Source organism: Microtus pennsylvanicus, chromosome 3 (genome assembly GCF_037038515.1).
Source record: "Microtus pennsylvanicus isolate mMicPen1 chromosome 3, mMicPen1.hap1, whole genome shotgun sequence".
In the NCBI taxonomy this organism is placed as follows: domain Eukaryota; kingdom Metazoa; phylum Chordata; class Mammalia; order Rodentia; family Cricetidae; genus Microtus; species Microtus pennsylvanicus.
In genome coordinates, this window is record NC_134581.1 from 47874065 (window position 1) to 47886875 (window position 12811).

The window sequence follows — 12811 nt, forward strand, 5'->3', positions numbered from 1 at the left end:
TTTTTTAGAAAGCATAAGAAACCTGGTAACAAATTTATACAAATTATGCATTGAACTACTCTTTGGTTATTTTAAACAAATTCTTTTATACTAATGTGGTACTAAAAATATAAAAATGCAACTACAGAAATTCGCTTAACCTGTAAACATAATGAACTCCGTAAACACGTATGTACTACGTGACTGCAAGCGTGAAGAGAAGGCTGGTAAGGGCAAGTCATACACGTAACTTGGTTCTTCACGGCATGCTTAGAAACACTGCTTTGTGGAGCTTGTTTTATCTGAAGGAATTCTACACACACTAACACAAAGTAACTGTAGCCTGTGATAAGCCTTGAGGATGCACAGGCGAGAGGGAGGCCTAACACTCTACACATTGCAAAGAAAAGCTCGCTCCACTCGTCTTCTGAATCGCTGGACTAAGCGGCATGCTAACAAACGCGAGATACATCCCGAGTGAAGGGGAACTTTTTTTTTCTTTTTTCTTTTTTTCTTTTTTTTTTTTTGCAAGTGACTCAAGTGACTAAAAACATAGGTGACACATTTTCCAAAGTTGTTCCAAAGATCTAGGCAAGAAGGTACACTAGGCAAGTTCTACAGGATACGTAGCGACAAGTAGGGCTAGACTGTCGCAGTTTACTCAATAGTAAAGACTTTCTTTGTCCAAATTTCATCTCAAAAAAGCATCAAATTTTCCCCACCAGATACTCATTACAGATATTTCACAGTTGGAATCTCAGTAGTTTCAGAAAGATGTGCCTAGCAAGATGAGATGCGGTCAGCATTCAGACACTCAGGACTCAAACGCCCTGTCGTGTGAACCCCAACGACAGGACGAAGTAACGGGACAAATGAACACTTCAGGATGGTGGTGGCTGAAACCATGGATAAACTGCCCTCTGGTCTCCCGGGAAGAGCCAGTGACTATCTTTTAGAAGTACTCTGGAAAATGTTAAGATGCAATTTTGCTTTTGCTTAAAAGCTGTGGTGTTTAAGACGCCACAGCTTGTCCCTAGTAATCTAATCGACCCCATCAAAGCCCTGAGTGTTTTCAATCGCCATCTGAAGTTTATCCCAGAGTTCTTCAAATGATTCATAGGGTGGCAGGTCCAGGCGATTAAAGCTGAAAGGACAGAGGATCAGGTTAGGACTGACAGTGATGCAGGAGACATACCGTTGCTACTTGTCAGGAGTATGTTCCATCATTGTTACCAGAGGTCACAACAGGCAGGGAGCTCACCGGACTCCCTGTGCAGTCTTATCCCCACACCCCACCCCTCCAGGTAAGTGGCTTCCTTGACTGTGTTGGCAAGATGCAATGTTCTAGCATGTTTTGGGGTAGAGGCCATCACCCACGGAAAGGGAGTAAGAAATACAGCCAACAGTTCAGTTGGGGTCTCTGTCCTTAGCTACCTGGATTTTGAGTTCAAGCAGCATGGGTTTCTGGGTTTGTGTTTGTCTCTTCCTCTCCTCTAAGGCTGGCCCACACCCATCCCAAGAGGGCCTGGCAGGGGTGCTCCTAGGCCAACAGGGAAGGGAACCCCGCCCATCAAGGATAAAACAGCTACTCACCAGGTATGCGCTCTTGGCAGCTTATCAGGGGTGCCCCACTGTTCGACTGTGAAGGACTGTGGTCCATTCGAGCCTACGGGAAACACGAGTTTCTGTGGTTTAATGTGTTTACCCACAAGACCCTAAACACTGCAAAAACACTTTTCCTATATGCAGAGCTTGCACACACAGAAGCCTGCCCTGTGCCTGGATTCACTGCCCGTCATCTGACCTGTGAGTGCCATGCCCCTCTGTCCCACCATGGCACACCTGCCATCTGCTAACCCTGACCCAGATGCATCTCCAATTAGGATTTTCTTCACAGGTACACAGAGGAAGTGAGGACTCTCTTTCTGCTTCTGATTCCTATGGAAAAGTTTTTTTTCTTTTTCCTTTCTGATTACATCACTGTAAAACTTGAAAGTTAACAGAATAAAATGGATCTGAAGAATATAAATCATTCATATCCTAGCTCATAAGTTTGAAGAGGGCTTTTTGGGTGGTTTTTTTTTTTTTTAAGTTTTTTTGAGACAGGGTTTCTGTGTAACTTTGGACCTTGTCCTGGAATTAACTCTTGTAGACCAGGCTGGTCTTGAACTCACAGACATCCTCCTGCCTCTGCCTCCTGGGTGCTGGGATTAAGGGTGTGCGCCACCACCGTCTGGGTGATTTATTTTCTTTTGTTGTTTTCCAGTATTAAACTTAGGTCTCATACATACCATAAAAGCACTTGACTACTTAGCCACAGTCTCAGTCTTGAGCTTTAAAACACTTTAAATTAGATTTACTCATTATCATTTTCTGGTGTATCTTAGCGTACATGTGTTAAGTAAGGTGCGCGTATGGAGGTCAGGGAAGAACGGTGGGAGGCCATCTACGCTTGGTGGCCAGTGCTTTGACTGCAGTTTCAGGGGCCCTGTTTCTTTGTTCGTCTATTGATTTCACTCTTAGTCCAGGCTGTGCTTGGACACACAATATAGCTGATGCCGGCTTTAAACGTCTGTCTACCCTGGTGCTTCAGATTCCCAAGTACTGGATTACAAGTGTGAGCCCACATACCCGATTCAGGAATCTTTCTGAGCATGTGCACACTCGTATAGAGCCGTGGTTCTCAACCTTCCTACTGCTGCAGCCCTTTAATACAGTTCCTCATACCGTGGTGACCCCCAGCCATAAAATTATTTTGTTGCTTCTTCATAACTGTAATTTTGCTGCTGTTATGATCATAATGTAAATGTCTGATATTCAGGATATCTGATATTCCACCCCCAAAGGAATCAAGCCCACAGGTTGAGAACCGCTGGCATGGAGCATTTTATGTACACATGATCCTGTTACATGATCTACAATTGTTCTCGTTATGGACATTTTAGAAACTGCCTTTTTCTTTCAGAGTTTCCACTTAGCTCTCTCCAGTCCTCAATACCCCAACCACCAGCTAATGAGGCTCACATCCTGATCTGTGACTTTCCATTCTTCTCCTCACAGCGCATAATCTCTTCCAAATGTGCGTGCAGCTGCCAGGGGCAGGGAGAGAATATTTAATATTCTCAGAGTAAGTTTTATAACTCCAGATCTCACCCCCCACAACCAGATTCACAGCTTAACGTTTCAGTACCGGGCCAGGGAGAGCTCAGCTATAAAGAGCCCACACCGCTCTTGCAGAGGACCCGAATTTGGTTCCCAGCACCCACACTGGGTAGCTCTAACTCTGGGGGATCTGACATTCCCTTCTGGCCTCCATGGACACCTGGCAAACATGTGATGCGCAGACATACATGAAGGGAACACACTATTACACATAAAATAACATGAAAAATTAAGAGAGGAGTTGTGTGTGGTCTTCTCTGGGGCCCTGCCATGTCCCACAAGAATGAAAACCTACTGAGAGCCTCTACCCCACAGCTCACATCAAACCACACAAGGAAAAATAAGATTCCAAGATTAAGAAAGCTAAAGCTTTGGAAAACCTGGCCCCCACCCCTTTTTAAAACAAGTTGCAAAGAAATCCTTTGAGTTCCTCTTTATCTGTAGAGAAAATGCTTCAAGTCTGTGGATGCCTGGAATAGTGGGTATTACTGAACCCCGTATTTGCTGTGTTCCACAGATGTACATACCTCACACTAACAATTAACAAAGTAGTAACATCGAACAAAGAGAACAATGTAACAAATCAGGGAAACCAAAGGCCTGAGACTGCTATCACTGCCTTTTCATCTGTTGTTATTGGAGACAGGGTTTCTCTGTGTAGCCCTGGCTGTCCTGGAACTAGCTCTGTAGACCTGGCCTCAAACTCACAGAGCTCTGCCTGCCTCTTGCCTCCCGAATGCTGGGATTAAATGTGTGTAATACCACCTCCTTGCTGTCCCCTCAGCTCTTGACTGAAATATCTTATTTCTGAAGTGATGGCTGTGGCTGAAATAGCAGGAAGTTAATCCTTGGACAAGAGGGATAATTTAACTTCCTTATCCTCTGAGGCCACTATTTATTGCTTAGATGTCGGCTAACACTCTGTCTTACCCTAGAGCAGCGGTTCTCAACCTGTGGGTCAAAACTCTTGGGGAGGGGTCACCCAAGACCATCAGAAAACACAGATGTTTACAATTCCTAACAGTAACAACACTACAGTTATGAAATAGTAATGCAAGGGTCACCAAAACACGAGGAACTATAATAAGAGGTCCCATCGTTAAGAGTCGAAAACCACGGCCCTAGAGGCACTACTATTTCTGGGACCACAGAGAGAAGAGAGCTCAGTGCACAAGAATGGAAGGTAACAACCGGTTCCCAGTGTATCCTTCACTCAATTTTCCGTGCGTGCATATTTGCATGTGTGCACTGGAGGACAACCCCAGGGGCTGCTCTGCTCATCCACTTCTTCCTTCTGGGTCCCAGTCTCTTATCTTGCATCTTGCCAAGCAGTCTGAGCTGGCCAGCCAGTGAACTCCAGGGACCACTGCCTCTGCCCCAGGACTGGGATCACAAGTGTGTGCCTCCAAGCCCAACTTTTTAACATTAGTTCTGGGACAGACTCAAGCGCTTGCCAGGTATGCACTTTACCAACCAAGTTGTTTTCCAAGTCTTCAACTTAAAATTTTTTAAAATTAAGCAAAACATCTTGAAAATGGCGGAAGCTTGAAGACCCTACCACCCACGAAAATGATAGTCAGTATCTGCATTTCTGAGAGAACTATGCAGAATCCTTACCATAGAGTTCGGCAAATCCGTTCATAGGCACGCGGGAGGTGCCAGTAACAAACTGAAGCAAACGGATTCTTTTTTCTGAATCCATCATTAAAACGGCCTGAAAAACAGAAGACTTCTCTTAGAGTAGAAATAACAGACAATTATCCTGGAAAAAAACGACCAGAATGCAGAAAATCAATAATCACTAAGGTTTTGTTCTTCTTATTCTCAAAAAACTTGTTTCTAAAACTTTTCTCTTGGAGCCGGAGAGATGCCTCAGTAGTTAAAAATGCTTACTGCTTTTGTACACAACCTGGAATCAGTTCCCAGCACCCACATGTTGGCTCACAACTGTCTGTAACTGAAGTTCAAGGGAATCTGATGCCTTCTTCTGATTTCTGTAGGCACCACATACATGTGATGTGCGTGCGTGCACACACACACACACACACACACACACACACACACACACCTTTAACAATTATATTTGTTGGTATTACAGAATGGCATATGTGTACGAGTTTTGTTTTTTTTGGTGGTTGAGGAGGATTTTATTGGAGACATGAGGAAGAGCACAGCCAGAGACAAGAGACATCTGGAAGAGTCCAGAGCAGGGAGAGAAAGTAGTAGACTAAACAAGGCCAGTAGACTGAACTGGGCCATCAGAGGAGGAGGAGAAAGAAGAGGAGGGGAGAGGGAAAGAGAGGACCAAGATAGAGGGGTCTGAAGAGAAGGGGTGGCCAAGGACATGTAAGAGAATTTAAGGAGCCACGTTGAGGGTTACTACAAGCTCTTACGAGTTCTTACAATATTACAATTATTATGGTGGTGGAAAGCTAATGTTCCTATTTCGGCTCCTTTACTGCATGCTTTCCCTACTTACCTCTAAGTATCTGGGAGGGTGGAACCACACTCAAAGGCACATCACACATCGCTGGTGTGCTTTTCTGGGTTACCCCTGTGCCATGCACCCCGAAAGTTATTCTAGAGGTACAATTGAATCCACCGACAAGCAGGTTTCAGGTTACCTTCCAGAACCACTGGATGACCTGGTGGTTGACACTGTAGCCATTCTTGTACTTTGTGTGCTCCTTCCAGTCGCTCACATCCACGTCTCCCAGACCACACATGAGAAGCTGCAGATAAGATGTGCAGTCAGAACTTCAAGCAGGAGAAACCGGGTACAAAGCTCTGTTTTTTTTTGTTTTTCTGAGACAGGGTATCTATCACACATTATGTAGCTCTGGCTGTTCTGGAACTCATTAGATAGATCAGACTGGCCTCAAACTCACAGAGATCTGCCTCCCCCCAAGTGCTAGGATTAAAGGTGTGCACCACTATGCCCAGCCAAAACTCTATTTTAACAATAAAATATTTCTCTTTGCTAATCTTTTTATTCCATCTGTTTATTTAGCTGGTTATGTGGGTGTGGCGTGTGTGTGCCGTGTCATGCATGAGAGTCAGATGCGAGCTGGCGGGAGTCGGTCTCCCTCAGGGATTACTCAGGCTGTCAGGCTTTTCCCACTGAGCCATCTTGTTGGCCCTTCAGTTCTCTTTTTAAAGACAGGGTCGCCCGTAGTCCCAGGTTAGCTTCGAACTTATAACGTAGCCGAGGAAAATAATGAAGTATTGATCTTGATTCCACCTCTCAAGAGCTGGCCAATAGGTGTGCATCACCACACCTGCTTAGGCTGTGCTGAGGGCGGACCCAGGACCTCAGGCATGCTCAGCAGCGCTCTCCTTCCTCCCCACCTCCTCTCCATAAACTCTACCACTCCACCAACTGAGCTGTATCCTCGCCTCCCCTTCCCCTTCCACTCCTCTGCCTCTTTCTCATCCCCATCCCCACCCTGTGGTGCTGAGGACTGAACTCAGGCCTGGAGTTCTTGCCACTGAACTACATTCCCAGCCACACACAAATACTTCTTACCTCCAATTCATTTTCATCGAATATCTTGATGAGATCCTGTGGTATCAGCTCAAAAAATCCCTGGAAGGAAAGGAAAGTGTCGAGCAGGTTAGCAGGCTTGGCTCCTGCGCCTGAGCATCTTGAAGCATGGGCGCACTCTTGGGTCTACAGATGCCACTACACACTCACGAGCGTTTCACCGTGGTCCCAATGTGAGAAAATGGATGGCCCTAGTCTGCTCTCTGTCTTTATTTCTCAAAGTGTCTGCATTAAAACATTCCATTACTTCTCAAGCCCTCATTATTCCTTCTTCACAGTACTGCGAAGGAAGACTGAGACACACAAAGCCCAACCTCCACCCTGGCCACGCCCACTGCAGAAAAGGGAGGGAGGACCTCTGTGGACCTCAGCATCTTCTGCTGCTTTCTCAGCTCCTTCCTCCTAACTATCCTCCACCCACCAAAGTCTTAAAAACACCCCTCTCAGCCTTTGGTGGTGGTGGTGTATGCCTTTAATCCCAGCACTTGGGAGGCAGAGGCAGGTGGATCTCTGTGAGTTCAAGGCCAGCCTGGTCTACAAGGTGAGTTCCAGGACAGGCTCCACAGCTACAGAGAGAAACCCTGTCTCGAAAAGCCGCCGCCGCCGCCACCACCACCAAACAAACAAAAAAATAAAACAAAAACCCCACCTCTCTCTTCTTCCTTTCACAGCCAAGTACATACAGTATGTAAAGTTCATACCCCACTGGCCCTCCAATATACTGCCATCTGCATGGCTGCAGACTGAACAAGGTCAGCTTTGCATCAGTTTAATAAACACTTGGTATTTCTATCCTGTCTGATTTTGTCTGCTTCTAAAATATTACAATTGTGTGCGCATGTCTACATAAACGTATCTGCATACCATTTTAAAAACATAACAGGGCGCCGGGCGGTGGTGGCGCACGCCTTTAATCCCAGCACTCGGGAGGCAGAGGCAGGCGGATCTCTGTGAGTTCGAGGCCAGCCTGGTCTACAAGAGCTAGTGCCAGGACAGGCTCCAAAGCTGCAGAGAAACCCTGTCTCAAAAAAACCAAAAAAAAAAAAAAAAAAAACATAACAGGGGGTCTTAAGGGGTGGCCCCCGTTTCTACCTAACAAGGCTGGAATTACAGGTGGGCTGCCGCACACACCCAGTGTTTACATGGGTTCTGGCATCAGAACTCTGGCCCTTGCACTTGAATGTCAGGCACTTTTGATGGCTCGGCATCTCCACAGTCTTCTCGGTGTTTGCTACTTAGAATGATTGTATTTTAACCATTTATCTACCCCAGCAATATTTTGTTAATTTAAAAATATGCTTAAGGGGGCTGGAATGATGGCTCAGTGGCTGGAGTAAACACTTCTCGCAGAGGGCCTTGAGTCTGGCTCCTAGCATCATGTCAGGCATCTCACAGCTGCCGCTAACTCTAGCTCCAGGGGACCCTTTACTGGTCTCCACGGGCATGCACATGCACATCATTTTAAAAACATAAAATTAAACTAACACATAACTGTATAAACATACTAAGAATGGCTTTACAGAGCCCACCACATCTTATCTGTCTCAGACACAAGGGGGCCCAAGGCTTGAAAGTTATGGGCAACAAGTGGAAGACCAAGCGTACCTCTTTAAAAGCAGCCATTTGCTTCTGGATTCGGTTCACAAATCGCCATTGTATTACAAGGCTAAAAGAGAACAAATAAAACATTTTCTCTCCACACACAAACCAAGAAACGATTTTAAGACATGTTTATTTCAGTTAGGAACAGACTAGCTGGGACTATCAAAAGCTGAAGAGAAACAGAGAGGGCTGAGGTATACTTTTTCTAAGAAAACTGAGATTCTGGCCATGGGGAACAAGGAACAAATTAAGGAAAATCTCAAAACAAACAAACAAAACAATAACAAAGACGCACAGACTGTAGGAAATAAATGAAGTACTCACTAAATGTACTCCTTCTTGTTCTTATTGGTGACAACGATCTCTGTTCCACCAGTTTTCAGTTCATGCTGATGTGTCTAAGTTAAACAGGATATGTTGTTTTAGTGAGGAAAATGAAAAAAAAAAGTATATGTGAGTTATACCAGAAGCCTGGCGCTTTAATTTAAATCTATTCAAAAGGTAAAATCTAGGAAAACTTAAATATTAGTCCTACTAAAATAAACACGGAATGAGTCAAACGTCAAAGCAAGCACAGATGCCAGCTGAGCAGCCGTTGCTTCCAGAGTAAACAGAAAGCAGAGCGCAGAGGTCTCTGTGCGCAATGGCGCCTACACTTAGGGGACAGCGCCGGCTTTGATGATGTGTTAGCTGAGAGTCCACAGACCTGTCCAAAAAGCTCCTCATCTATGATGAACCTGAGGTCCAGCTCCGTCGGGTCATTTTCAAGAATCCATCGCAGTGAACTGTAATATTCACTGTCCTAGAAGGGAAATGATATTTTAATTAACTAATTTTGCAGTGCTGGGAATTGAACTCAGGACCTTGTACATCCTAGGCAAGTGCTCTACCACAGAGCTACATGTAAAAGTTGCACTTTGAAAAAAAAAATCTGTATACAGAGTTACTTGAACATGGCAGTCAGTAAAGTGCTTGCTTCACAGGCTCAAGGACCTGAGTTTGGGCCCCTGGCACCCATATGAAAAGCCGGGCAGAGGGCATAGACCTGAGATCCCAGCCTAGGGAGGCAGAGACAGGGGGTCCCAAGAGCTCAACGGTCGGCTGGCCTGGCCAATCAGTGAGCTCCAGGTTCAGTGAGTGAGTGCCCCTCTCTAAACAAATAAGGTGGAGAAAAATGGAAAGAGACACTGACATCGGCCTCTGCCCTCAAGAAGTGCACACCATATGCAAACACGCACGCACGCACACACACACGCACGCGAGCCAGTGAGCACAGACACGCACACACGGCACCAAGGATCTAGCGAGTTGGGGAAAAGATAAAGTGCTACTCGCACATCTTCTCCACTCACATCTAAGCACATTTCAAGGGACGGATGGAGCTAAGCTGCACGAGAGAAAACAACGCCGGCTGCTAACACGGGGCCCACTTCTCTGTGTGCAAGCAGCGGTCGTAGAGATTTTATTGTCTAATCATAGGGCTAAGTAAAACATCTCCCAAAGAAATCTAATTTTCCTGGATTTCCAGACACCTCCCTCCTAGGACTGTGAGACTGTATTTGAAATGTCTAGTTCACTGCTGGCTCACGCTAAAGAAAAGTTTTGAATTGAATCATGCTGGAGTTGGGGCTCAGGGGGTGGAGTACTTCCTAACATGTGCAAAGTTGATCCTGAGTTTGATCCCTAGGAAAGCACAAACCCAGTGTGGTGGCACACACCGTGATCCCAGCACCCAGAAGACAGAGGCGGGAGCCTCAGAAGTCACCCCTGGCTGGGTACATATGGAGCTTGAGGCCAGCCTATGCTCCATGAGGCACCGTCTCAAACAACAAAAAACACAACAAAGAATCAGCTGGGACCTGGAGAGGTGGTTCAGTGGCTAAGAGCTCTGGCTACGCTTGCAGAGGCCTGAGGTTTGATCTCCAGTATCTACACTGCAGCTCACAACCATCTGTTACTCCAGTTTCAGGGGACCCAACATCCTTTTCTTGCCACTGAGGTCACCAGGCATGCACATAGCACACATACACACATGCAGGGAAAACACTCATATGCATAAAATAAAAATAAATACATATTAAAAAAAACATACTGTTTTTTTTATATATATCAAGAAGGAACAACAATGGACATAGTGCTAACGCACTGACATTGGAGCCCATGTGTACCCACAATGCACGGGGCCACCAGCAGCAGAGACAAACTTGATTCTTCGGCTTCTGTTTTTTAAAGGAGCCCCCCACAACACCCTGTCTTTGGAGTGCCAGCTTTAAACTTTTGCCATTCATCACAAATATTTATAACTCAAAATCTGATGTAAAAGATAAACAACTATTGTACGGCGTAAAGAACTAGTGAAGTCTGGCAAGACGCCCCAGTGGGTACAGACGACTGTCCCCAAGCAGGACTTGACTTCAATTGCTGGGGCCCACAACAGAACAAGCAAACTCTCCTTTGACTTACACAGGTATCTCATGGTATAAGCAATGCTCCCCTCCCCCAAATAAACACATGTAATAAAAATAAATACACATAAATTAAAAAATTTAGCAGCAAGCTGGCTAGGAGATGGTTCTCATTAGGTAAGCCTGATGAGCAGAGTTCAAGCCCTAGAATCCACATGATGGAAGCACAGGACTGACTCTTTATATGTGGGTGCCTAAACACACACAGAAACTAAAAACATGTAGATGTGAGAGATAAATATGAAATAATTCAGCAGAAGGTATAACTAATATTTGCAGTGCGTGAGAAATCTAAGATGTACTGATGGGCACAGGCACAGGGATAAAGTCAGTGTGTGGCAGACACAGGTCTGGGCTGGGAAAAGGCCATCACAGAAAAGGTGCAATCGATACACAAGCACTCACTACAAAGGCCTTCCCACTGGACTCACGCTGGGAAATGCTCATGTGTACATTTCTGTGTGTGAATGACGGCGTATGTGTGTGCGTGGAGCAGGTGTCCACTGAGCACACGTGTCCAGTGTCCTGCTCTGCCATTCTCCACTGTACCCCAATGACAGAGACTCTGGCCGACCCTGGAACTGAGCTCGTGGGCAGCAAATCTCAGAAACCACAGTGCTGAGGTTACAGATACACACACAGCCATGGTCAGCTTTCTATGTGGAGAGAAGATGTAAACAAAGCCCCTTATCCACTGGGCCATCTCCTCAGTCCCCATTTGCATTTTGAAACATTAAAATTTATTAATTTCTGTTTTAAAAACAATGTATCTGGGCTGTGTGAGTAGCTTAGTGGAACAGCACTAACTCAGCATGGCCCTGAATCCACCCCAGCACTGGAACAGCCACCCCCCCCCCAGCCCCAGTCCGCCAAGCCTATTAAGCTGTACATCCTGTAGTACGCGCGTGGGGAGAGACCTACCACGGACTCCATGTCATGCAGCGTTATCAGTTTCTGAAGCATCATCTTGTAAAAGGGGCGGATGAAAAAGCCTTGTAAGAAACAAAATATATGTAAGTTGGATATCAATTAAAAACCAACAAAACCCACATCAGAAAAGTTTGCTACTCGATGCTAACCATCCAGCAGCTTGCCATGGTAAACTGCCATCCCAGCCACACGACCGATGAACTTGAAGTACGAGAGGTGATCTTCGTTACATAAGCCCGAGTTTGGATTTATCTGGAGGGTGTAATTATCCCTGTGAAGACAAACCACATTTGTGATCCTCTTGCTATTTCATAGAAAAATAATTTACCTAGGCAAGTGATTATGAAAATTTTCCCTTTTGTTATTTTCTCTAATAATGGATCTAATAATGATCTTAAAAATCTCCACTTTTGTCAAAAGATGGAAATAACCCCAAAGAACAGGCAAATGAATAGGCAAAATGTATCCATATTTATGTTCAAAAGACATGGCTTGGTATTAACACGGCTGGACTCTGAAGACAGGCTGTTGCACAACAATTTCCTCTCAATTGAATTAAAATATTCCCTCTGGAAGGAGGGCAGGGCTCATAAGACTCAGGAAGTGGGGCTGCGGAGATGGCTCAGCAATGAAGAGTACTTGTAGAACCCACGTGATAGCTCACAACCACCTGTAACTCCAGTTCTAGGGATCTGATGCCCTCTTCTGGCCTGTGAGGGTACTGCACGCACATGGTGCATAGTCACACATGCAGGCACCTATACACATTAAATGAAATGAAAAACAAAGAAAGGCCCAGGAAGTTATCAAAGCTTACAAGATCCACAAAGCCCTCTCCTGGGCTAGATAAAGCAGCAACAACTGTGGGGACAAGAACACCGACTACTGGGCTACCTGAAGTCATGCAGGGAGCTCCAGCAGCATAGCCTTTGTGGGTCATCACCCAAGCTAGGGTGGCCTTCTGTTACCCAGCTGCCTTTGTGTCATCCCTGCTGCCTGGAGACTCCCCTCCTGCTTCTGAGAGTAATCCAAATAATTTCATTGGTTTGCCTAACTTTGTCTGTTCTTGGCCCCCTATCTGGGGTGAACAGAGTTTGCTCATATTTCCCAAGGAAATATCACTTAACAT

The 12811-nt window shown here is 45.5% G+C and overlaps 1 protein-coding gene across 2 annotated transcripts in view; it reads right to left on the reverse strand.

Moving 5' to 3' along the window:
* Positions 1 to 462: 462 nt before the first annotated feature.
* The window catches only part of Nedd4 (NEDD4 E3 ubiquitin protein ligase), a 92670-nt gene continuing 80321 nt past the window's right edge, over positions 463 to 12811 (reverse strand). For both annotated transcript variants that reach the window (XM_075965292.1, XM_075965291.1), the window contains 10 exons: positions 11832 to 11953; positions 11674 to 11744; positions 8994 to 9089; positions 8612 to 8685; positions 8291 to 8351; positions 6668 to 6727; positions 5766 to 5873; positions 4759 to 4855; positions 1573 to 1645; positions 463 to 1123 (listed from right to left, as the gene is read on the reverse strand). In XM_075965292.1, coding sequence (XP_075821407.1) covers positions 1021 to 1123; positions 1573 to 1645; positions 4759 to 4855; positions 5766 to 5873; positions 6668 to 6727; positions 8291 to 8351; positions 8612 to 8685; positions 8994 to 9089; positions 11674 to 11744; positions 11832 to 11953 — 865 coding nt within the window. In that variant the 3' untranslated portion in view covers positions 463 to 1020. The remainder of the gene's footprint in view (positions 1124 to 1572; positions 1646 to 4758; positions 4856 to 5765; positions 5874 to 6667; positions 6728 to 8290; positions 8352 to 8611; positions 8686 to 8993; positions 9090 to 11673; positions 11745 to 11831; positions 11954 to 12811) is intronic.